Source organism: Podarcis liolepis (assembly GCF_965112155.1).
Source record: "Podarcis liolepis genome assembly, chromosome: 9".
NCBI classification, from domain to species: Eukaryota; Metazoa; Chordata; class Lepidosauria; order Squamata; family Lacertidae; genus Podarcis; species Podarcis liolepis.
In genome coordinates, this window is record NC_139564.1 from 74,146,385 (window position 1) to 74,172,040 (window position 25,656).

General features: G+C 44.3%; 1 protein-coding gene across 1 annotated transcript in view; it reads right to left on the reverse strand.

Moving 5' to 3' along the window:
* Positions 1–3,248: 3,248 nt before the first annotated feature.
* Positions 3,249–25,656, reverse strand: part of CPZ (carboxypeptidase Z) — a 30,773-nt gene continuing 8,365 nt past the window's right edge. The window contains exons 2-11 of the mRNA XM_083460726.1: positions 24,236–24,265; positions 22,599–22,973; positions 21,010–21,219; positions 19,609–19,805; positions 18,757–18,918; positions 17,739–17,897; positions 12,701–12,836; positions 8,452–8,591; positions 4,904–5,003; positions 3,249–3,802 (exon numbers count right to left, since the gene is read on the reverse strand). Coding sequence (XP_083316852.1) covers positions 3,438–3,802; positions 4,904–5,003; positions 8,452–8,591; positions 12,701–12,836; positions 17,739–17,897; positions 18,757–18,918; positions 19,609–19,805; positions 21,010–21,219; positions 22,599–22,973; positions 24,236–24,265 — 1,874 coding nt within the window. The 3' untranslated portion in view covers positions 3,249–3,437. The remainder of the gene's footprint in view (positions 3,803–4,903; positions 5,004–8,451; positions 8,592–12,700; positions 12,837–17,738; positions 17,898–18,756; positions 18,919–19,608; positions 19,806–21,009; positions 21,220–22,598; positions 22,974–24,235; positions 24,266–25,656) is intronic.

The following is a 25,656-nucleotide window of genomic DNA, read 5'->3' on the forward strand; positions in this document are numbered from 1 at the left end:
GCATTTCTTCAACCGGGGGGGGGGGTGTCATCTACCACCTTCAGCCAGTTGTCTATATAGGGAATCTGGTCAGGATGTCCCCCCTGGTCTATGGCATAGTCTCTGCTGAATCCTTTCTTGAAGTTGTTTAACATGCATTGAAGGGGGATTACTGGACCTTTCAAGGCTTTCGAGCCTCCCCCTCCCATTTTCAGTATGGCCCTGTACAGCGTCCCCACACCAAACACTCACACATTCATTTCGCAAGGAATACTTATTACTACGACCCCAGGGGAATGCCCCGGGGTAACACACATACATGCACAAAATGCCTCTCTCGCCAGACGTTGTACCATACACTAACCACCCTGTGCCCCCCCCCTTTTTCTCCTTCCTAATACCAAAGCGTGGGTGGTTGTCAGGACTCAACCCTTCTCCTTAATGCCACTATCCACGCTGGAGATTTGATCAGGATCTCCCTTCTCCTTAATTAAAAGGAGGATTTCCTATCCCCTCAGGGCTTGTTGCCATGTACTCACCCCAGCCGGCTGTTCTCTGCCCTGTCCTCCCAACCTCGGCTCTTCAAATCCGTTGTCCTCTGTCCCAGGATACAGCAAGAGGGTCAAGTTGCCTTCTGTCCCCCTCCGAAGAAAAGGTTCGGTGTGCACGTGGAAGCCAGGAGGTCCGTTGGCCCTCCGCCGTCTCTGCCCAGAGGGCAAGGGAGCTGCCTCCTGGTCTCTGAGGACACTTAAAGTCCTTCTAATCCGAGTCACTTTGGCACCAGAAATGAAAGGGACATCGGTATTCAGACCAGGAATGTAAAAATCAGGCAGCAAAGTTTCTTAAAGAAAAAGTTTTTTATTTGGATTTTTGTCCGACAAAAAGCAAATAGGGTGCATTCAGGAAAATGAAGAATGCCCACCCCTCCTTGGGGGTAGCTAACTCATATACCTTCTTGCTAAGCATAGTTCAGCCCCTTGGCATCCCTTTAGCCAATGATTGACAATTTCCTATGGTCATTGATGCATATTCATTAAAGCTCAACCAATGAATAAATTGGTGTGTCCTTTTCGGTTCCAAGTTGCCTATTCCACTAGGTGGCGCTACTGGCTTATAATCTACTTAACCTATTTATTTGTTCCAGGAAATACCCCTGACCACATGCTTCCTAGAAATGTGCCGAAGTGAGTCGTGTGGTTTAGCAACTTCACACCTAAGAGTTCTATCTGGACCCTGGCGGTCAGCAAACATCCTGCTACTTGCCTTTGTCAGGGGTCGTTTCTCAGAAATGGCTTAACCTCAACTGGCAAACTTCCTGCAGGGGCAAGCTAGCTGCACCCACAAGCTTGCATGCTTGCTGCCTCTACAAAATATCCTAACCACACTTGCTCTTTGCAAACAGTTGCAAACAGGAGAGAGGCTTTGCTCTCAGAAAATGAGAGCTTTTAGCTTCTTAGATGGCTCTATAATATGGCTTCAGAGGTTCTTAGCCTGGCTCTCCATTGGTCATCCTGACCTTCACCCCTTCACCATTATTTGCACGTGAAACCCTATTATGATGTTCCTGTTGCTGCTCTCCCTGTTTGCCTCCCAGAAAAATCCCAACTTAATCTATTCAAGATGGGCAGCTTGCTTTGCCTGGGAGTGTTGGGAGCAGGAGGGGGCAACCCCCAGCTTCTCATGGCCTTTGGCTTTCCTGGAGTGCCTCCTTCTGGGCCCTGCAGGCCACATGTTGGGGCCACATGGACCTGCTCCCTCCCTTCTAGCTGACCTGTCTGCTTCCATGCCTGAGAAAACCCCGTCCATATGTGCTCGCATCAGCTTTGTTGCAACCTGAAGAGGCTCAAATGTTTCTGTGCATTTTCTCACTTGGCCAGAGAGAGGTGTGCGCAAGTTTGCATTGCATTTCTTTATTATATGGTTTTATTTTCAGGAAGCTGGCTTGTATGTCATCCAGATGTCCTTTCTCAGGCTTCTTTCATCAGGGGATTTGCATTTCCTGAGCATTCAAAACAGCAATGTTTAGTGAGAGGGAAATCCCCCTCCATATACACCCCCCCATATTTGCACCTTAATTGCTTCCCTCAGGACGCATGATGACAAGGTCAGGAGTGAACACAAATACACCTTGTCCTATCCAGAACACAAATAGTTAAAGTTACAGATAGGTAGCCGTGTTGGTCTGCCATAGTCAAAATAAAAAAATTCCTTCCAGTAGCACCTTAAAGACCAACTAAGTTAGTTCTTGGTATGAGCTTTCGTGTGCATGCATGTGTATCTGAAGAAGTGTGCATGCACACGAAAGCTCATACCAAGAACTAACTTAGTTGGTCTTTAAGGTGCTACTGGAAGGAATTTTTTTATTTTGACAAATAGTTAAATGATACTGAGCTGAAATCATGGTCTGGCCTGGCTCCTTCCTGTATCTATCTGGGATCCTTATTCCCAATATTTGCTTCCCTGTCCTTGTGGGATGTGCTCTGACACAAACTGTCGGGTGGCTGGTGGGTCTCAAAAACTTCCAGAAGCACTTTCCTCAGTAGTTCCATCTGAATTAAATAACTAGTGGTGGAGACAATAGCATCAAAATTAAAGCTTCAGAAAACTCAGGATGGAGAAACCATTCATAAGCACTCTTTGGGCTCGCTCAGTCAACCAGCTACAAACTCACCTAACAGTTGCCTCGTCCATCCCACATTTTACCAGCTTCTTCACAAGAATATCGCTGGGGACTTCTCTGAAATCAAGATACGCTACATCCACAGCATTCCCCTGATCCACCAAGCTTCTAACTCTATCAAAAAAAGAAAGGAGATTCATCTAGCATGACTTGTTTTTGAGAAACGCATGCTGAATCTTCGTTTCAGCAAGAGCATGATGTCCTTTTCAGTCTGAAAGAATCCGGCCACCCCATTTAAGTCATTGCCGGCTTAAATGAGGATCTCTTCTTTCATACTTTTCAAAAGCCTACATGGAAACCAATGTAGACGTTAAGTGATATTTTTTAAGAAACCATTTCAGATGGGGAAATTAATGTACCAAGTTAAGTAGAAGTAATGTGTATAGAAGAAAAGGCTTTTCCAATTTTTCCTAAAGGGTGTTTTCACTTGCAGTAATGAATGTGTTAAGACATGTATGAAAATGCATTAAAGGATCAGAAAGATTTCTCTTCAGGTACTTTAGGGTCCTAATAAATAATAAATCTGATGATTAACAACAATGGCACAAGGGAAGCGAAGTACTGGGGAATATTAACCGCTACATCCAGCTTTAAGAGCATACTAATTTTAATATTTTCTTTGTATTTTGAAGTAAAGAAAATGCAGGGAGGGGGAAAGCAAGGCAATGTTATATTCACAATGGAATCGGATTCAAATACTTCTGTTATCATCAAAAGTAGAGCTGGAAATGCAATTTACTGCTAGTGTGCTCAGATGAAGAGTGCGACATAGAACAGTTTAGTGATGTTTAAGCAGCCACAAAGGTTTGTGTTGATCAAGAGAGCTGAAGTAAGACCACCACCAGGGTTTTTCTCTCGGCTGGACAGACTGCCCTCCATCATCTCTTGGTTCTGGCTGGGCATGTTGAGCATGAGGGTCAAAATGTTCCAGTGGATCATAACGCTCATATGCTGTGCCCATGGCCCCATGGCCAATTCGAGGGGGCTTACTAAGGAGGGGTCGCAAGACAAAGTCCACCCGTCCAGCCTTGGTCATCTTGGCAGGCAAAGTCACTTTCTTCAGGACTTTACTGTAGCCGCGAGCTTGAGCACTGACAACGTATGTACCAGGAGGCAGCAGTCTCCAGTAGTCTCCGCCGGCAGCTAAAGGAAACAAATGTATTGTTTTAAATTTTCAAACATTATAGAATGATACTTCCACATATGCATATTCATTGGTCTATTTCAGTAGTATAGGATTTATTGAAAGTGGGATGCTCTGGAGATGGTATAATGTAGTCGTAGACTAGGACGGAGGGGACCCAGCTTTAAGCCCCACTCTGGTTCTTCCTGCCTAAGTGCAGAATCTTATATTTGTCCCTGTTGAAATTCATATCTCAGTTCTAGTTTGAAACCATGCTCATTTAACTTTCCTGTCACTATTAAACCTTTATAGCAGTTTGAGACCAAGACTGGAGAACCACAGACAGGGATGCTTCTTTCCATGTTATTCTCACACAGGCCTGGGGAACATGTGGCCCCCAAAATGTTGTTGCCCTACAATCAGGGGCAGCCCATCCTACTTTGCCACCCCAAAGTTTCACCTACTGGTGTCAAGACTTCCACAAGAGTTCTGTGAGTTCTGCTGTGGTGGCAGGGGCAGATGGAGCCCCCCCCCCTGAAGCGACCACAATTTCCATCGGCCCTAGCCAGCATGGCCAATGGTCAGAGCTGATGGGAACTGCAATCCAACATCTGGAGAGCATCACATTGGCTTTTCCCTTGTTTTGATCTTTCCTTTGATACAGTGGTACCTCGTTTTAAGAACAGCCCTGTTTACGAACTATTTGGTTTATGAACTCCACAAAACCAGAAGTAGTGTCCCGGTTTGCGAACTTTACCTCGGTCTAAGAATGGAAGCTGAACAGTGGAAGGGCACCGGTGGTGGGAGGCCCCATTAGGGAAAGCACGCCTCAGTTTAAGAACAGTTTTGGTTTAAGAACGGACTTCCAGAATGGATTAAGTTCATAAACCGAGGAACTACTGTATTTTGATAGTTTAATTTATTAGTTACAATTAATGTGCAAGTCGTTTTATTGCTTTTGGATTTTGTAAATTGACTTGAAGGTAAATAAGTTGTTGCATAAGTGAATCAATTAATAAAATATTACTATATTTGAAATGAAAAAAGAATATTGTGATATTCAGATGAATCCCACCTCCCAGTTTCAGGCTTTAATTTGCTTCTCCATCGAACTCTATTACCTGCAAGTGTATCATGACGGATGCCTTTGACCGAAATTCGGGCATTCTTTATCGGGTTTCCAAATTTGTCAGATACAATTCCTTTTATTCCACGATGAGCCTACAAAGAAAGAGACAGCAATTTTAACAGGTGGTAATAAAGTAACGTATTGTATCTATTCCTCACTAGCACCATTAAAATCTGAATGTGTAGTGAGAGTTTAATGGCATTTTACCTCTGTGGTTGTTTGCGGTTTTTATTTTATGATTTTAATTGTATGGTGTGAAACAGGGTTGTGTTCTCATCCCAACTGTCTTTAGCATATTCTTCTCCCTGCTGCTCTCTTTCACCTTAAGCTCAACTGAAAACAGTGTGGACTTTTATTTGAGGAGCGACGGGGGTCTGTTCAAACAGTCATGACCCACACCAAGACAAAAGTCCTTATCCAAGAGGTCTTGTTTGCAAATGACACAGCCTTGACAGCGCTCTCTGAGGAAGCTCTACAGAGACTCATCAACCATTTCCCCAAGTCTTTGGGGAGTTCAGCCTTACCACCAGCCTGGAAAAACCAACATCCTGGGTCAGGACATCGCCAGGACCCCACACATCAGCACTGTTGACCACATACGGTAGACAATTTTGTCTACATAGGCTCCATCATAACCAACTGCTGGACAAGCATATTGGCAAGGCAGCTACGGTAATGGCTCACCTCTCCAAAAGGGTATGGGAGAATGTGATGCCTATATCCAATAACAAGATGAAGGTCAACCAGGCTTGTGTGTTGAACATGCTGCTTTATGTAGGCAACTTACAACTGTTAGGAGTGACATCTCATGCACTGCGTCTAGAAGATTTCGGGCATTACATGGCAGGACAGAGTCTTAAAGATGTGCTCTCTTGAGGCCACATTCCCCGTATGTTCACCCTTCTGTCTCGGCGACGTCTACACTGGCTTGGTCATATCCACAGAATGGAAGATGATAGGATGTGATCTGTAGGGAGCTGGCTTCAGACACCAGGCCCATTGGCAGACCAACTCTGTGTTACTCCTGCCCGGAAGCCTATGTCCCCACTTGTGGAAGGATATGTGGATCCAGAATTGGCCTCCACAGTCACTTACGGACTCATTGTTAAAACCGTGTTTATGGAAGACAATCTTACTCGGCTACGGGGGATCGCCAAAGAAGAAGGCAGAGATGTCTGCAAACGTGACATAAAGGTTGGCAACATCACCCCCACCATGTGGGAATCCCTTGCAGACAACCACAGTGCCTAGAGACAGACACTCATGTTGTGCATCCATAGCAGTGACCAGAGGAGGAATGACCTCTGGGAGGAGTGCAGAGTGAAGAAATGCCATCATGCACCTGTAGCAACACTTCTGGATGTTTCATCTGCTCCAGCTGCAACAAAACATGTCTCTCCCACACTGGTGTCTGCAGCCACAGCAGGCACTCTAGAGTGACTTTGTCAGGCCTGCAGGGGAATGTATATTCAACCCAGGACTGAGTAAAACTAACTGATCAGCCCCATCAACCTTGTTTGAAACTACAAATAAAGTTGCTGCTTGGGCCTGGGCTGTTGTCTGCAAGAGAGAGCGTATTCCAATCATGTCCATGTTTCTCCATCTTCTTGACATAAAGTAGATGTGAAGACAGAAAAGTGAAGGGCAGAATTAACTGACTTTTCATCAGGTTTTGATGATGGGTGCAACTTCTTCAATGTTACAAATTCATCAGTTATTCATCCTCCCCCAATCTTCCATGGTTTTATGAAAAATTGTGTACTTAAAAAAATAGTAACTGTGTTTGGTTGTTGGCTTCAAAATATTTCGAGTATGAAAGATTTTTGTAAATATCCTGTAAATAGCTCATGTTTCTAATTTTTACTTCGCTATGAAGTTAATTGCTGCTTATTGAACGAAGAAGAGATGTTGGTGAGTAAGGCTTTCCCCTGAGGGGTTGCCACAGAGCAGAGAGTGGAGTTCCATCTATTGCTGCGAGATCCATCAATCTACATTTCTGTTTCGGGTGAAACTTTATGAGAGGGCACAATACCATCCACTGAACTTGAAAAAGGTGGTTGAGCCCAGGAATGTTTAGAATTGATTATCATGTGAAGATTTATCTACCATGCACAGAGTGGCCCTTTTTTGCGATGATTGGGATGCGGGGGTGGAATGAGGCAAAAGTTTTGACTGAGAGGACCCTCGGTTGTTCAGGAAATTTCCTTGGTTTATTGCTTCCCTAAGTGCTATATTCAGGGCTCCTCCCAGCAGTGGCGAAGCTGCATGCTCCGCTACTAGGGGTGGAGAGCAGGCAGGGACATGGCTAGCGCCCCAGGGGCATGATGCGCATCCCAGGGGCATAGCACGCCATCCGCAGAGGTGTGACACGCCACCCGTGAGGGTGTGGTGCGTGTTCTGGTGGCATGGCTCCTGGGGCATGGGGGGTGCGTGGCACGTGTCCAGGGGGCCTGCTGTGACAGCACCCTACCGGAATAGTGGCGCCGGGGGTGGTTCGCTCCCTCCGCACTCCTGTTCTTCCTCCAGTGCTTCCCAGACTTTACTAGGTGAGGTCAGTGTTTTGTTACAATGGCCTATGGCTAAACACAAAGTGACTTGACTCAGTCATCTCTATTAGGGGCTCATTTATTCGCAGGCCCTTTTGTCTCGAGTGAGTCCCATTTGGATTCTCTAAAGCAGATCAGCTATAAAATAAAAATAAATTTATGGGTCTGGACTGGACTTTGTATTGAAAGATGATACTGCAAATAAAACAGGGATGCTTAATGAGGAGTAACTTAATGCCCGTGAAGGGAAACGGGCATATTCCTAACTACTTTAAATCCCTATTATGACCAGGCTCCTCAGAACAATACACAACAGATACCTGCTAATGACCTGGTAAGGGATGTCTTGTTGCTCCTAATTTTGCAGCCACTTATTGTTCTGGTAGACTTGCGAGGCCACTGATCTAAGATAGCATTTGCTTCAAAAACATAAGCTGCAGCCTTCCCAATAAGGGTTTCAAGAAGGTCTGTTCTGAAGTGCCCTGTACAAAAATGGCTGTAAAAATGATATTTGAATTCAGTGCTTTTCTTCTAGAAAAAAGGTGCTGTACTGCATACCCTTTCAGCACACCCAGAAAAAAACACTGTCTGCACTACACTTTAGAATCAAAGAACTGTGGAGCGCAACTGCTTCTCCTCACTTCTCTGGCAGCGGCGATGGGGGCTCATGGTGGTGCCCCTCGGATTCTTCTACCTGAGGCAGCTGCCTCAGTCTGCTTCATGGACAGGCCGGCCCTGCCCAGAATGAACAGAATGGAAAATGAGCCCACGTAACTGGCTTGACAGCAGGAATTTGGACACTGCTTGCCCTAGGTCTTCAGCTATAATCTCAAATAAGGGAGGAAGTTACATCAGAGTTATCTGTGGACTGCTACTTGCAGCCCATTTGTGGAAAAGGCAGCTGGGTCCCTTGAGTCAAATCGTGTCACAAACCATCCTTGGTGAGCAGCTCAGTAAAAGGAAGGAGAAAGAAAGAAGTCAGAAGAAACTCTACCATTTCTATGAACTTCAGAAGAGCTTCTTTGTTTTGCTGCCAGAGTGAATACAGTTCTTCTTCCAGGGGAAACTTCTCGCAACCAAGCTCCACCGTAACTTCGAAACAGTTTGTGTGAAGGTAGTTAAAATCTGCCATTCCTTGAAAAGAGGAAGATTGGAAGGTTCATCAGTGATAGTATTTGATGGGGGCATTTTGATACGACACTAAAGCAACTTGGAGCCTCCCAGGGTTTAGTTCTATAATAATAATAATAATAATAATAATAATAATAATAATAATAATAATAATAATTTATTATTTATAGCCCGCCCATCTGGCTGGGTTTCCCCAGCCACTCTGGGCGGCTTCCAACTAAATATTAAAAACAATACAGCATCAGACATTAAAAACTTCCCTAAACAGGGCCGCCTCTTTTAAAAGTAAAATAGTTGTTTATTGCCTTGACATCTGCTGGGGGGGGGCATTCCACAGGGCAGGCGCCACCACCGAGAAGGCCCTCTGCCTGGTTCCCTGTAACCTCACTTCTCGCAGTGCTGGACCTCAGTGTCTGGGCAGAACGATGGGGGTGGAGACACTCCTTCAGGTATACTGGACCGAGGCCGTTTAGGGCTTTAAAGGTCAGCACCAACACTTTGAATTGTGCTCGGAAACATACTGGGAGCCAATGAAGATCTTTCAGGACCAGTGTTATATGGTCATGGTGGCCACTCCCAGTCACCAGTCTAGCTGCTGCATTGTGTGAATGTGGAACAGAAACAGGGGGATTATTTTTGGAACAGAATCACATTCTAATCAATGTAGATTCACATAGTCATGTGAAATGTGAATATGACTTAAGTAGGGATTTGGAGTTCAACTCTGGAAAATTTGGGAGGAATTATGGCCATCTGCCATGGACGCTTTAGTTGAGATTCCTCCATTGCAGGGGTTGGACTAGATGACCCTTGGGGTCCCTTCCAACTCTATCATTCTATACCTCTGTGAGTTCATTCTGTTCTGCCAAAACTCTGGAATGGATTTGTATCATCTGGAATAGATCCCACAACCCACTGTGGTTATCTCTGTGCCAAGTGGGTAGCAGTCTCACCGCTTCCTGGTACACAGGAGGTCTCACTGAGGGAGGGGGAAGAGACCACTTCCAGGCTCCACTAGGACTTCTTCAGTCCATTCCAAATGCCCAGTTCCCTATTCAGATAGTCATGTCTCCACATGGGAGGTGGGTCCAGTGTAGCTTGAAATCGCCTGGTTCACTCGCACTTTTCTCTTGTCTCATTAGCCGTTCTAGAAACAGATGCCTGAAGAACAACGATTCCTCAGAAACCTTCCCATTCACCCACAGTATCAGCCAGAGAAAGAGCCTATTGTCTGGCTCCTGTCCCTTAGGGATGCCATGCTACGTTTTTGTTAGGGTGAATTGCTGGAGTAGTCAGTCTTCAGTGTTCGGCTCCCTCGTCAAGATTACAGCTCTTAGGAGGCGCACGGATGCACTTTGCCTCTAGTGCACATGTAGATAAATATCTGTGCGTGAAAAATACAGCACAGCCTACCATTTCTGCCTGACTGTTTTTAAGGAAAGGGCTGGTGTTGTGATGTTCTTGTTGTTATTATCTGTATGTTTTACTCTATCTTTTATATGTGTGTTTATATGTCTGTGTGTTTAATCAGTGCTTTTCCCCCCTAGAAAAATAGGTGCCAGTACTCACCATGAAGCTGTTACAGTAAGCGTCACACTTTTTAACAACAACAGCAACAACAACGAGGTGCCAGTACTGTGTACCCTCGAGTACCCCCTGAAAAAAGCACTGTTTTAAATACTAATCAGTGTTTCATTGCTTTTAATTTTATTTTTTTCTATGCTTTCAGCTGTTTCTGTTTTATCCATAAGCCACCTTGGATCTCTTTATAGAAAAGAGGCAGGATATAAACATTGTTATTGTTTCATTCTGTACAGTTGCTAAGATATTTTGAACTATCCATAACAGATTGTGGGGCAATTATGTGTCCACAGCATTTCCCTGCTTCCAGTGAATCACACTTTTGGCTCTAAATTCAGCAGAGGACAGATTACTGCAAAACAAGCGAATAAAGCAGGTAGTGTTGTGTCTTGTCAACAGTGTAAAGTACGTAATTCTTGGTAAGATAAAAACACATCACCGTTTCCATCTGTGAAATGCTGGCAGATATATCATTCTCTCCCTTTTAATACATTTGGTTTGATGGATCACAAATTAGTCAAGCCTACATTACAGCCAGTGTGGTGTAGCCGTTAAGAGTATTAGACTAGGACTTGGGAGGCTAGTCCTTAGGACTAATCTATACTGGTGAGCTATAACATTATAAATGCGGTATAAAAATGCGACACCAGCAGCCAATGGGAAATTGCATTGACAGATATAACTTTTTTTCTTAGCGTTTTTTTTATCAGTGTTGATCCAGCCTTAGATTCAAATCTCCACATGAGGCTCGCTGGGTAACCTGGGCCAGTCACTTCCTCTCAGCCTAGCCTACCTCACAGCAGTGGCGTAGCGTGGGTTGTCAGCACCCGGGGCAAGGCAAGTAATTTGCGCCCCCTAACCCGTGGATTTGCACCCCCTAACCCTAACCCCCAGATGTTGCGCCCGGTGCGGCCGGCCCCCCCTGCACCCCCCACGCTACGCCACTGCCTCACAGGTACAGATAGGTAGCCGTGTTGGTCTGCCATAGTCAAAATAAAAAAATTCCTTCCAGTAGCACCTTAAAGACCAACTAAGTTAGTTCTTGGTATGAGCTTTCGTGTGCATGCACACTTCAGAACTACCAAGAACTAACTTAGTTGGTCTTTAAGGTGCTACTGGAAGGAATTTTTTTATTATACCTCACAGGGTTCTTGTTGTGGGGATTAAATGAGGAGCAGGAGAGTCACCTTGAGCTCCTTGGAGGGGAAAGTGGGATAGAAATGAAATAAATAACATATCAGCACACTTAGCCAAAGTTTCTCTTTCTCAACTCGCAATAGCTTCATTGACACACTACGATGACACTGACCCATGAAATTCTAGGAATTGCTATAATATGTGAAAATATTGTGTGGTTTGTCCATTTCAAGAGTCTATTTCATAGAATCTTAGGATTGGAAGGGATCCAAGGGTGATCTAGTCCAACCCCTTGCAGTGCAGGAATCTCAGCTAAAGCCATCCAACCTATAAAAACCTTCCAGGATGGAGAGTCCAGCACCTCTTGTGGGAGTCTGTTTCACTGCTGAACAGTTCTTACTGTCAGAAAGTTCTTCCTGATGTTTAGACGGAATCTCCTTTCTTGTAACCATTGATTCAGATCCTACCCTCTGGAGCAGGAGAAAGCAAGCATGCTCCCTTTTCCATGTGACAGCCCTTTAGATATCTGAAGGTGGCTATCGTATCTCCTCTCAGTCTCCCCTTCTCCAAGCTAAACATACCCAGCTCCTTGTAAGGCTTAGTTGCCAGAGCCTTGATCATCTTGGTTGCCCTCCTCTGTACACATTCCAGCTTGTCAACATCCTTCTTAAATTGTGGTGCCCAGAATTGGACACAGTATTCCCAGGTGTGGTCTGACCAAAGCAGAATAGAGTGGGACCATGACTTCCCTTGATCTGGACACTATGCTTCTGTTGATGCAGCCTACAATAGCATTAGCTTTTCTTGCTGCTGCATCACACTGTTAAGCTTGTGGTCCACTAAGACCCCCTAGGTCATTTTCACATGTACAACTAGTAAGCCAGGTGTTCCCCATCTTAGATTTGTGCACCTGGTTCTTCCTGCCTAAGCACAGAACCTTATAGTTGTCCATATTGAAATTCATTTTGTTGGCTTGTACCCAATTCTCCAATTTATCAAAGTCATTTTGAATTATGATTCTGTCTTCTGTGGCATTAGCTACCCCTCCCAGTTTGGTGTCATCTACAAATTTGATAAGCATCCCCTCAATTCCTTCTTCCAAGTCATTTATAAAGAGTTGAACAACAACAGGCCCAGGACAGAACCCTGTGGCACCCCACTTGTCACTTTCTTCCAGGATTACGAGGAACCATTAATGAACACTCTTTGGGTTCAGTCAGTCAACCAGCTACAAATCCACCTAACAGCTTCCTCATTCAACCCACATTTTACCAGCTTCCTCCTGAGATGATTATGGAGGACTTTGTCAAAAGCCTTACTGAAATTTCCTTTGAGAATTTAAGATTAGAAATTTCAGACTTCTTGCAGAGTTATCAAATGCTAAAGAGATGTACCTCCTGCAAAGCTGTACCACTCAGCACCATTTATGATGCCTCCTCGCTTCACAAAATTTCCACCACAACGCATTTCTGACTTGTCCGAGATGCCAGGGTGTGCATCTGCGTAGGCTTTAGACAGCAATTTGAACATCTAAAAAAACAAGAGAGAGTTAAATTATTTTTATTTACTCCAAATGCTGTTTGCCTTCCAGTTGTTGAAACACACATGTTGCAAGCACATGTCCATTAAATCCCTGATGTTACCACTTGCATTTGGACATTTCAAACAGGTTGTGACCTGCACAGCAGCCCACCAGTACTGGGATATTATGGGAAACACCCCCAGCCTATTCTAGTTAAATGGGCTGAAAATGTTTGGCATAATGTTTTGGCTGGCTTGCTGGCTGGCTGGCTGGCTTGTTTCTTTATTTGAATTTAGACGGAGTTTGATTGTTGGTGGGGGAATCCTCAAAGCCATTTACAAAAAGAGAAAAAGAGAAAAAAGAGAAAATTTTACAGTTTCTGATCCTGTATAATTTCCTATCATGTTACTTTCTGTTGCTCACTTCATTTCTTCTTCTTTTAATGAATGAAAAAAAGAGAGGAAGCAGTCTAGTTTTGAACCCGATGAGATTCGTTTGTAGGTGCAACAAAGGAACCTTGATTGTCAGTCTCCCTCCTGGATCCTTGTCTGTTCTGTGTGAAGTTTTTGTTGCTATTTTAATTTTACATCAGCAGAGTGAGGATTCTTGGTCATTAATTTTTTTTTATTACCATATTGTTATTAATAATGATTCCACATCTGTGTCCAACCACCACTTAGAATTTGTGTGTTTTAAACTGCAGCACAATTTCTAACTGCAAATGCTTCGGGTTGTTATGCTTATTTTCATTAGTCGCCTAATAAAAATATATTCTCTAGGCAACGAGCAGTGATGGTATAAAACAAAGTTTAAAAACCTCTCTTATAGGTTTCCAAAGGTGTTAAATGCTCAGCATTTCTTTGACTAGATCTGGCAAGCGAAGTCACAAATGCCCATTCCAGGGCACCTCTGTTCTCTAGGCATAAATTAAAAGGGCTTATTTCAGCCCTGGTTTGATGTCAGTTGCATTAGACTGCAGATATTCTGCTAACAGCCTTTGAAAAACCTCAAGAGAAAGGCACTCAGCTGTGCATTTGCCTAGCTAAAATATTCTGGTGGTGAAGTGTCTGGAGGAGAGAAACCAGCAAATGCTATGGAGGCACAAAGAAGCACATGTGCCGTGGAGATTAAGAGGGGGAGACAGCAAAGCCCAAGGACTTGTGACCGGGCAGCCGGCAGAGGGGCTGCAGCTGAGGAGCAGCTTCTGGAGGAAGGGCAGACAGGCTGCAGCAGCAAGAAGAGGCAAGCCTCCTTTGGTGAAGCACATTTCACTCCGAGTTCTAGGTTAACTAATAGCAGGAACCACAGACAAAGCAGGCTGCAGGCCGTTGACTAAAACGCATTAAGCTTCTGGACTCGATGGCCCTTGTGGTCTCTTCCAACTCTATGATTCTATGATTCCCCTTGTTTATATTTTGAGGTCCACGTCACATAGAACCCAGAAGTGGCAGCAGTTCTTCTGTAAAGATGGTGTTGGGTGTTTAGCCAAACTAAAACCTTGTCAACTGTTTTTGCCTTTGCACAACAACCTGAAGCAGGTAGCTCACACTCTCTTTGTTTTTGCTTCTGGGCAGTATGTGAAGCAGCTGTGGATAAGGAACAAGGCTAGATTTTTCTGGGCTCCAAAAGCCAAGGCTGACAATGGGCAAACAGATCCTGAGGGTTCCCATCTTACTTCTTTGTGGGTCACAAATGCCTTCAGAGCTCCAGTACGTCTCTAACGTTCAGAGCTATCTGGTGAGACTCTCACCCTTTTTGGGTTGGGGTTTTTGCTTTCTTTGTGACTGGGGCCCCCACCCAATGTATCTCCCACCCCACCTTTATCCCCTGTTGGGCTGAGGGACACTGTGTCCTTAGCTCTCCCCTCAATACCTCTTCTTGCCTGACTAGCTCCCCTTTCAGTTGAATACCCAACACTGCAGGGTGTCAGAGAATGCCTCCCAGTCTGCTCCATGCACTGAAATGAGGCTATCAGGTCTTCATCTATGCCAGGACTCACTAGAACTGGAAAAGTTGCCTCTGAGAAAGACAGCGTGCATTTTCCTCCTGACTGAATGGCTACAGCACAATCCAACACATCTGGGATTAGGCAGCAGAACATTCAGGTTAGGTGAATCCAGTCTTGCATTGGCTCCAGCACTTGATCAAACTGTGGGAGCCCTTGACTCTCCCACCAGGTGAACCAGCAGAGCCTGGTCCAAACTGACTAAATTGCAGATCATGCTTCAGAATATTTCTGGGAAATTATTTTTCCTGTATCTATTGAAATTGAAATATTGAAATACTTTATTGTCACTTGTACAACTTGTATACAGTGAGATTACACGAGCACCCCCCACTCAGCTCTCTTAGTCTTAATTCCCCTCATTTACTGACGCACACCCACCAAACCCAAAAGTCAGTTGCCCTGTTGTTATCTTTTCATTCAGCAGCCTAACAGCCCACAGATAGAAGCTGTTATTTACCCTGTTGGTGCGACTAATCATGTTTCTATATCTTCTGCCCGAGGGCAGGAGATCAAGAAAGTGCTGGCCAGGGTGTGAATCATCCCTGAGAATTTTCCTCACTCTCCTGAGGCAACGTTCTTCCGCTATTTCATCCAGCGGATTCACGGGACAGCCCATAATATCTTGTGCTGTATTCACCACCCTCTGTAGGCACTTCCTATCTGCTGATGTCAAACCAGCGTACCACACCTACATCTACATACCTATTGTGAGATCTGCTGGAGTCAATCAATCAGGTTCTGTGTTAGGAAAGAAGAACTAACTTTCCAAACAATGAGTTGTGCATCTGGACCCTTGTCTAGGACAGGGAGAGTGTGTTTCTGCAGAAAAGCTAGCATTTGTAGCTTTAGAGACAGAAAGATTTGTGCTTGTGTTCTCAAGAACTGCAAGTCCCTGGGTTCCTTGTGCACAGCAGGAGAGGGATGCAGCCGCTGGAAGGGACAAAGCACCCATAATAACCAGGGAGAGTGATAGCCCGTGATGCTGGTAGGAATCACAGGCCTAAAATCTATGTGAGTAAATGTGTCGTTCACACGGCATACCACTGTTTCTGGGACTGGTTATACATATCAGTCAAGGAGTCAGAAATGCAAGGAAGTTAAATAAGGGGAGCTAAACGACACCAACAATCCTCTAGCCTTTTCCCAGAAAAACAAGCCATTTTGCAGTCTGACTCGGGTAATACACTAACTAGGGAAGTTGATGAATAAGATGATTTCAGTGTCGAGACTGTCTTTGGCAAATGATGAAGACAATGGGCCGCAAGCATCACGTGACTCCAGTCTAATGCTTTCAAAAGACAGGTAATAGCACCATTAGCATCACCACGTTGAAAAGGCTCACAAGAAACAGGAGAGAATAGAACTGTACTGTCTGATTCTTGTTTGTTTGTTTGTTTGTTTGTTTGTTTGTTTGTTTGTTTTGGCAAAGATCCAGCCTTGCGAATGGTGTAAAGGGCCACTCATTAAAAACTGCACGTGCTCGACCAGAACCCCAGAGTGGATAAGGCTGCAATGCCATGCTGACTTAGAGGGAAGCAGTGGCATAGCGTGGGGGGTGCAGGGGGGGCCCGGCCGCACCAGGCGCAACATCTGGGGGTTAGGGGGTGCAAATCCACGGGTTAGGGGGCGCACATCCACGGGTTAGGGGGCGCAAATTACTTGCCTTGCCCTGGGTGCTGACAACCCACGCTACACCACTGGAGGGAAGTAAGCACCACTGAACAAAGTCAGCCTAATCTCTAATGCATAGGATTGCTCTGTGAGTCACTTAGCTATTTTGTCTATCAAGTATATATTTGCCAGAAGAAATTGACCTTTGGGAGATAATTCATGATTTTGCAATGAAAAAAGACCATAAAAATAAAACTTTGAAGGGAATGGCATGCTTTATAAAATGTTTGCAGCCTTGTGAATCCATTAAGGAGGGGGTGGTATTCAAAACATTGGTGGTATAATTCCTTTACTGAGACGAACACAAAGTTACAAAAATAACCCAAAAAAGCAAAATAATAGCAAAGAAAAAATGTGTGTGTTTTGGGGATTAGTAGACAAACACTGGCATTGCCCATGGTGCAATTTCAGAAATGTTAGAAATGTCATTCCAGAATTTGGAGAAACACTTTTCTTCCATGACTCATGAGATTGAATGTATAGGATAGGATTATGATATATGTGTGGGAAAGAGACCCATATTCCAAGTCTATACTGGCCTTCCCAAAATGATGCCTGGGCCCTGAGAATCCACACAAAATATATTGGGCTCCATCTTATAGACATCTTACCTGCTTGGTGTGATGAATCCAGATATATAATACTACATGTACGATTGCCTTAAAAGGGGTGGGGAGCATTTTATGAGATAAAAGTGAAATATTTCTCTTGTAATTCAGCGATTTAAGGCAATAAAATGCACAAGAGGAAAATGAGAAATGTGCATTTTAAAGTTCTTCAGAGGGTAATAGCTCACTCTAATCTTAGACAAATTTACTTGGAAGGAGATCCCATAGGCTTCTAAATAAAGATGCTTTGGGAGTTGCAACCCCAAAGAAAGTGAGTAAAAGGGCTTCTTCTGACAGACTAAATAAAAATGACATTACTGCCCCCTTCTGTTGCCTTTTAATTTTACTCAGAGCTGCTCTTTCAATGTTTCCTGCTGATCCTGGGGGACTAAGACTTGGGTTTCCTGGGACAATGGATTCAGACATTTTCTTCTTAAATATAATGACTCTTGTTCTAAACTGCAATGGATGTGCGTGGTGAGCCATTTAAATGCAAGCAATTGCTGTTTGTAGAACTATCACACTTTTCTTGTCAGGCAATTCTTAGCAAATTCTTTGGTCAGCCATTTTGCAAATTCACACAGGTTCGCATTACTCCGAATGGGTCTGTCATGCAATATTACCTTTTCATCGGGGGTGGGGGAAAACATTTTCTCTTCCAGGGGGTGTACAGAGTAATCGTAAGGGTAGGAAACAACCAGATCGCCCCCATGGAGACTGGCAGACAGGACAAACGGGATAGATTTGATCCACTTCATCACAGCTTTCGTCTCAGGGGCAACCTGAAGAACATTTTAAAGTGACCACATTAAGATGCATTTAATATGGCCTCATTGAGATCTTATGAATGGAAAACACAGCCTGAAGATTACCGCTGTAACATTTTAATGAAAGTGCTCTGTGTAAAGAAGGATATCACCGTAGCTCATGAAATTAAGAACGGAGGTCATTTTGACACGCATTACTGAAAGGCAGCCCTGTTCAGGGAAGTTTTTAATATGTAACGCTGTACTGTTTTTAACACTGATTGGGAGCCGCCCAGAGTGGCTGGGGAAACTCAGCCAGATGGGCGGGGTATAAATAATAAATTATTATTATTATTATTATTATTATTATTATTATTATTATTATTATTATTATTATTAAATAAGGCAGACTATGCACCAAAGGGTATTTTAGCCCCGATGATCTAAGGATTTTTTAAATGTGCAATTAGATACTATGTTAGGGGACTCGGGTGGTGCTGTGGTCTAAACCACTGAGCCTAGGACTTGCCGATCAGAAGGTCGGGGGTTTGAATCCCTGCAATGGGGTGAGCTCCCATTGCTCGGTCCCTGCTCCTGCCAACCTAGCAGTTCAAAAGCACGTCAAAGTGCAAGTAGATAAATAGGTACTGCTCCGGTAGGAAGGTAAACGGCGTTTCCATGCGCTGCTCTGGTTCGCCAGAAGCGGCTCAGTCATGCTGGCCACATGACCCGGAAGCTGTACGCCGGCTCCCTCGGCCAATAAAGTGAGATGAGCGCTGCAACCCCAGAGTCGTCCGCAACTGGACCTAACAGTCAGGGGTACCTTTACCTTTTTAGATACTATGTTAATGGCCTATAAAATAGAACATGTTTCATAAACTTTTGCAATCCATACCTTACCCCACCAGTAAGACTGTGGAACTGGGAGGTGGTCAGTACGAGCCCCTCGGATCCTTGATAGCCTGTAAGCTTCAGACGTCAAATCTGGGAAGTTCCTGTTAAGATCCAGATTCTGCGCTGTTTGTCTCCCATTCGTCCATCCATTGTAGCCAGCCCCCTGGTCAAGCAGTGAACAAAAGGATAAGCTCCACAACTCTGTTGCTACTTTGAGATGGTGCACTGAAGCACCAGAGGAAATCCAGAAGAGCCACAACAGCAACTAACATGTAATCTAAACAAAATAGTCACAGCTAGAAGTGGGCCTGCTTGCCGTGAAAATGAAGTAGAAAACTCAAGTGGTCAGTTCAGATATTGGGGTGTCTGAGGGGGCCTCCTACCTGTACTACTTTGCCCTGGTCACTAAGGGGAGGAATTTTACCTTAGGGGGAAGCAGAGGGGAGGAGATGGCAACTCCAAAAGTATCTCCTTTGATTCATCTTCCTGCACATGTCTTTGATAACTGGAGAAGACACAACATATTAACGTTGCAGGATTTCCTTCTACCTGGGATTATGGGGGGGAGGGGGAAAGAGAAGAACTGTAGCTTGGGTGCTACAGCCTTACAGAGCTGAAGGAACTGCTGACCACAAACTCCTGACCAAGAAGCAGAAATAAATTGTTCTGGATGACTCAGATAAAAAATGCAAATCACACACTATTGCCAAAGAAAAGCAAAAGAGGTTTTTTAGTTTTTTAAATATTGTTTTGTGAATTCATTGTTAAGACACCTTGGGCACTATTTTTTTTTAGCACTATATTTTTTCAAAACAAAACAAAAGTTCTGCCCAACCCCCTGCTAGGTATTGACCTCTTCTGCTGCGAGTTCATATCCATCTGGATTCATGGAAGGAAGGAGATGAATTCGAGTGTTGTTGATCAGCGTCTGGATCCTGGAATTCCCAGTAAGGTATTCAGAGCACAAATACTGGGCAAGGTAGATCAGTAATTCTTTGCCCACAACTTCATTTCCATGCATGTTGCCGATGTATTTAAACTCTGGCTTAACTGTGAAGAGATGAACCAGGATATGTTTTATCTGGCTTTCAAGATGACTTTCAAGAATCAGACCGTGAGACTTGGCTCAGCGGTCACTGTGTTTTGTGTTGCCCTCATCAAGGTGTCTGTCACAAACTGCCAAAGTAAGAACCACTGGGAGACATTTGATCTCTCCCTGCCCCAGACTGGCCTTTTCTGTGGGAATCTTCAGGGATGCAGGAGAGGATATATTGTCTGATTATATCCTTTCCCAACTTGTGTTAACAAGTTCACAATTTAGCAGAGTAACATTCCCCTTTTTAAACTTACAGCGGATGTGTTTGCTCAGGCTCTCTAAAGCCTCTATAATAACTGTTCTGGTATTTTCCCCTTATTCCCTCATAAAGGATAAGACATGACAGTCTTCTATAAAAGTATAAAAAGGTTTACTCACACATTCTGTTCACAATCGGATCCCAGAAGGCAAACTTAGCTTAGAAAAGTAACATATACTTGGAAACTATTCCATAAGGAGACAGTCCTTTTGTCCTCTCTTGGCTGGAAGCCAAGAGGGCATCTTTGGCTAAGCAGATGTTGCTTCTTCGATGCATGTGGAGAAAGAGAGAGAGATGGCTGCCCTGCCCTGTGCGTTTGTCGTTACCTGCACAGGTGAGGCCACACCCACCTCTAGTCACTTGAGGAAATCTGTCCCAGCCCAGAAGGAAACAAGAAGTTTACCTGCTGGCTGGACAAACATTCCTCCCCATGTGTAAACATGTTCATTCTAGGAATGTTGTACTTGACTGCTCTTGTGTTTCACATCCCACATTTTCATGCCTCAAGGTGAGAGGCACAGGTGTGCCACCACCAAAGAGTTCTTTCCTGGGGTGGGTAGGCTCTGTTTCAGACAGAGCAGGTGCAGCCCTGGTTCTGGCAACCCACACTAAGCCACTGCTGGAGGGTGGAAACAGGATCTGGTATAAACATGCAATAAGTCAATAGTTCATTTATGGTTATTTGACATGCTCATTCTATAAATATTACAGCAGTTGAACATTGCTATTACCAAACAGCAAAATAAATACATTTAATTTAGTCGTTATTCGCTGATGCAGGTCTCAATCCCTAGTGTAGCTAACAGTAAGGGACAGGAGTATTCTTTCCAGTTTGCCATGGTTCAAGCAATGCCAATACTCTGAACAAATTTCATATACCTCTAGTGCCCATTACTCACGCAATTCATGGTGTCCAGGACTAGTAGAAAACTCAATCACAAAGAGGTCTTTCCCTTCAAAGCTGCGGCCGATACTGTACAACTTAGCAATGTGGGAACATCTGGATGCTACCTTTTTCAATTCTCTCACCATTTGTGAGTACGAGTGGTGGGTGAACTGAATGAAAGTAGGAACCTCCCTGGGAGCATCTTCTACAAACTCAGTTTCCCCTGCAATGCAAGAAAATTGATGTAGCTGTGGTTTGCTCACTAATTGTTATGCCCACGTAGAAGATTATCCCAACATCTGAGGACATAACACAACTGGGACAAATGTAATTCAAAGAAATAAAAAGATATGTGTAAATCAAACATGATAGCCAATTGTAAGTAGGTGGTTAATATTCTATTTTGGGATCACACTTACCCCATGTTAAGTCATCCTGTTCCCTGGGTTGCAGGCAGAAAATATGTCTCTGAGAACTATGTCCAGCAGACCTTATTCCCCATCATGCTCTGTTTGTGAACGTCTCAGACGCATTTGGAATATCATAAAACAAGTCTTGTAGCATCTTAAAGACTAACAAGTTTGTTGTGGCATAAGATTTTGTGGACTACAAAAAAGTAATCTGAGCCTGTAGAGTTTCACAAATCTTAACAAAACACCAAAGCAAAAAACATTTTGTCAAGCCTAAAAACCAAAATGAAAATAATCTGAGCATATACAGTTTTACACTTCCACTTAATTCATCATTGTTTTTGCTCACTTCCTGCCTTGGATCAATCACCAGCTCTCAGGCTAGCCTGCCCCACATGGCTGTTGTGAAGTATGAAGGAAGAATAAAATGGTTGCAAAAGAGATCTTCATGCTTGAAGACATAAAATCTTGGTTCCTTTAGCTAGAGTGATACCTCTTTGTACTATAAAGAGACATGTTTTTCTGCTCCCTCCTGATCAAATGATTGCAACTCCAAGACATCAACTAATCTTAATCTGACCCTTTTGGCATTAAAATCACATTGAGATTTAACCAATCTGTGTGCAGGATATGTTAAATCATCAGTTTATTGATCACTTTCTACGCAATTGCCTCAAGGTGATGTACAATAAAAACCTTTGTGCCAACTGGACACCAAATACTTTATTTCATTCAGGACTGATTTACATGGACCTAAACAGATGTCAACCCAAGGTGGTTTTGTACAGGCTATGCCAGTAATCTGGTTAGTTTATTTGTGCATAAATTATCAGCTACATATCTAATTATGTGACTGACATCTCCGCTTTCCTTCTTAAAAGACTGGCTGATTGGCAATCCAGATGACAAATGCATCATCTGATTCAACTCAAGTTGAAACAAGTTGATTTCAGCAACCAATATTCAATTGTAACAAAATGAGTAATTCAGTTGACCTCTAGTCAAAGTCCCTAATACATTGGAATTATATCGGTAGGAATTATTCTGTAGCCTACAGACATAAATACTTTGGATTGTGGCCAGGGCCTTTAGTCCTTTTATTTACAAGGACACGCCAAATTTCTAGGCCTGCTGACTGGATCTGATCGTCGCAGAATAATATACAACATGCAGACATGGCTTCGGTTCTTACCTCGCAGCTTTGCTAATGGATCAAAGCATCCTTCTACTTCATCGACGAAAAAGCGATCGCAGTCTAAGAAATATGGCCATGCCATGTCAATCGCATCAAAGGCAGGAAGGCAATTTTTCCTCAGAGCTTCACAAACTTTACGACAAGGCTTAACAATTTTCCCCTCTTCACATTTTGGGGCCATAATGGAGCAGCCTAGAATCCTTAGATCAGGATTGCATTCTCCCTGCAGCAAGTTATGGAGCACACTCATCAAGATATATTCGGAGCTGTATTCAATCACTCCTCTGGACTTCTGATCCAGCAAATTAGGGAAAATTGTTTTTGAATAGGACACATCATTGCAGGATCCCAAGCTGATGTCCACGCATGTCGCTGTAAGAAATCAGGAGAGAAGTAAACAAATGTTTCTTGTTAAGTATTCTACCTAAAACAATCTAGTATTAAACATAGCACTTTCCTTGAATTTATTAATTAGTGGCTTGTCTGGAAACTCTTCACAGGACTGAGGCATCTAAGTTGTTTAGGGCTTTAAACATGTTGGCACATGGAATTGGGCCCAGAAGCAAACTGGCATCCAGGACAGCTGTTTTAAAACAAGGGTTCCATGAGCATTATTATTATTATTATTATTATTCAGGAAGGCAAATAGTGATATGGCAAAGCACACCCTATGTTAAATATGAAGAGGTTCATAGATACCGTATTTTGCGCCCCATAGGATGCTCCGGCCCATAGGACGCACCTAGTTTTTTGGGGGGGAAATAAAGGGGGAGAATTATTTCCCCCCCAGGTGCGGGGCTGGAAGAACCAGGTCAGGGAACAGTGGGAAGGGATGCTCTGCCTCCCCGCTGTCCCCCGAGCTTGTGGGGCTGGCGATGGGGAGAAGTGCGCTGATCCCGGGACTGCAGGCAGCTCTGCACCGCCATCCGGAGCGGGGCGGGACTTAGCGCCCCACTCGGGATGGCGGCGCAGATCTGCCTGCAGTCCCGGCACGGCAGGCAGCTCTGCGCCGCCATCCGGAGCAGGGCGGGACTTAGCGCCGCGCTCGGGATGGCGGTGCAGATCTGCCTGCAGTCCCGGCACGGCAGGCAGCTCTGCGCCGCCATCCGGAGCAGGGCGGGACTTAGCGCCGCGCTCGGGATGGCGGTGCAGATCTGCCTGCAGTCCCGGCACGGCAGGCAGCTCTGCGCCGCCATCCGGAGCGGGGCAGGACTTAGCGCCCCGCTCCTGATGGCCACGCAGAGCTGCGCTGGTCCCGGGACTGCAGGCAGCTCTGCGCAACCCTCGGAGCCGGTCTCCCGAGGGTTGCGAGGAGCTTCCTGAAGCCTGGAGAGCGAGAGGGGTCAGTGTGCACCAACCCCTCTCGCTCTCCAGGCTTCAGCGAAAGCCTGCATTCGCCCCATAGGACGCACCCAGATTTCCCCTTCATTTTTGGAGGGGGAAAAGTACGTCCTATAGGGCGAAAAATACGGTATGTTGGCCAAGTTCCTACATGGGGTGAATTAGTAGCATTAATTACTCTGAGTGAAATATGGGCATTTTTGTCTCTCTTTGTGTGAGAAAATCTGGGAAGATTTTTCAGTATTTGCACATTAGATTTAAATTCAAAAAAGGAACAAAAACAGATATCTTACCTTTATTTTCTGATGGGGTTTGACACTGAGCTGGAAAACAAAGGTGGAGGGTGGTGGGACAGGTTGTCATGAAATAAATTAAAACATGACTGCTTCAAATTGCAGCATATTAGATAGAATTTTTACACATCGAAACCATTTTTACACATCGGAACCATCTGCCTACCCGAAAATATTAAATGTATAACTTCTGCTTTGAGGGTGAGTTCAGTGACTGGATGCCAAATCTGAATGTCCATGAAAATGCAGAAACAACTTATGGTCTGTAACTAGCTCAGGCAGAAGCCTCATCATCAGTTCGTTTAACTTTACATACCGTATTAAAGATTCAATACTGTAGGTTAAATCTGCACTTTAGTCACTAGGTGGCAATACAGACAGCAGCAGAGAGAGTTAAAACATTTCCAAAATTCATTCTCGGATCTCATCATTAGTACATGATGCATAGAAAGTCCAGGGAAGGGGAGGGAAAGTCGATTGATGAACCAGAAAACATATACAGTGGTACCTTGGGTTAAGTACTTAATTTGTTCCGGAGGTCCGTTCTTAACCTGAAACTGTTCTTAACCTGAAGCATCACTTTAGCTAATGGGGCCTCCTGCTGCCGCTACGCCGCCAGAGCACAATTTCTGTTCTCATCCTGAAGCAAAGTTCTTAACCCGAGGTACTATTTCTGGGTTAGCGGAGTCTGTAACCTGAAGCGTATGTAACCCGAGGTACCACTGTAATAGACATAGATCTTTAAAGGAGCCTTTGCAGCCTGCAATTTACAAAACTGCTAGAGGCCGTGCTCACATTGCTTACCAACACCACAAAAAACCCCTCCCTGGCCAACCCCCTTCCTCTACACCTCCCCCAATCTATGGAGGTTGCCAGGATTTTTGTTAGGAGCAGGCAGGACTTTGGGGGGGGGACTTTGGTCAGAACCAACGTGATTGGTCAGTTAGTTAAGTATTTCTATTGCTTTACTTGATCTAGGGGGGCAACTGCCTCCCCCGGCTACCCATGCCCCAATTCCTTCTCCTTACAGGTCACCCAAACCCTGACCCACCCTTCACAGATGCCAAAGCCATGACCAGATAATTCAAAGCACAATAACACCTGCAGCAGCAGCTGGTCGTTCCAGTAGGGTTGCCAAGTAAAAACCAGTACACCCTGAAAGTTGTTGAGGTTTTAGGAAGACCTCAACATTGTTGAGCTTCTTTTTAGGAAACCACCGAAACTGTTGTTGAGCTTTTCTTTACAAAAACGATAAAAACACATTTTTTTATTGACTTGCCTAAGATCCAAGTTAAAGCACCACCTTTTGGAAATGCTCCCCCCACCCCATTGTTTGTAAGCCAGGCTCCTTGGAGTACAGGAAATACATTACCAGAGGATTTATTGGCATATAACTCTCATTTTGCTTTGTATTTACGTAC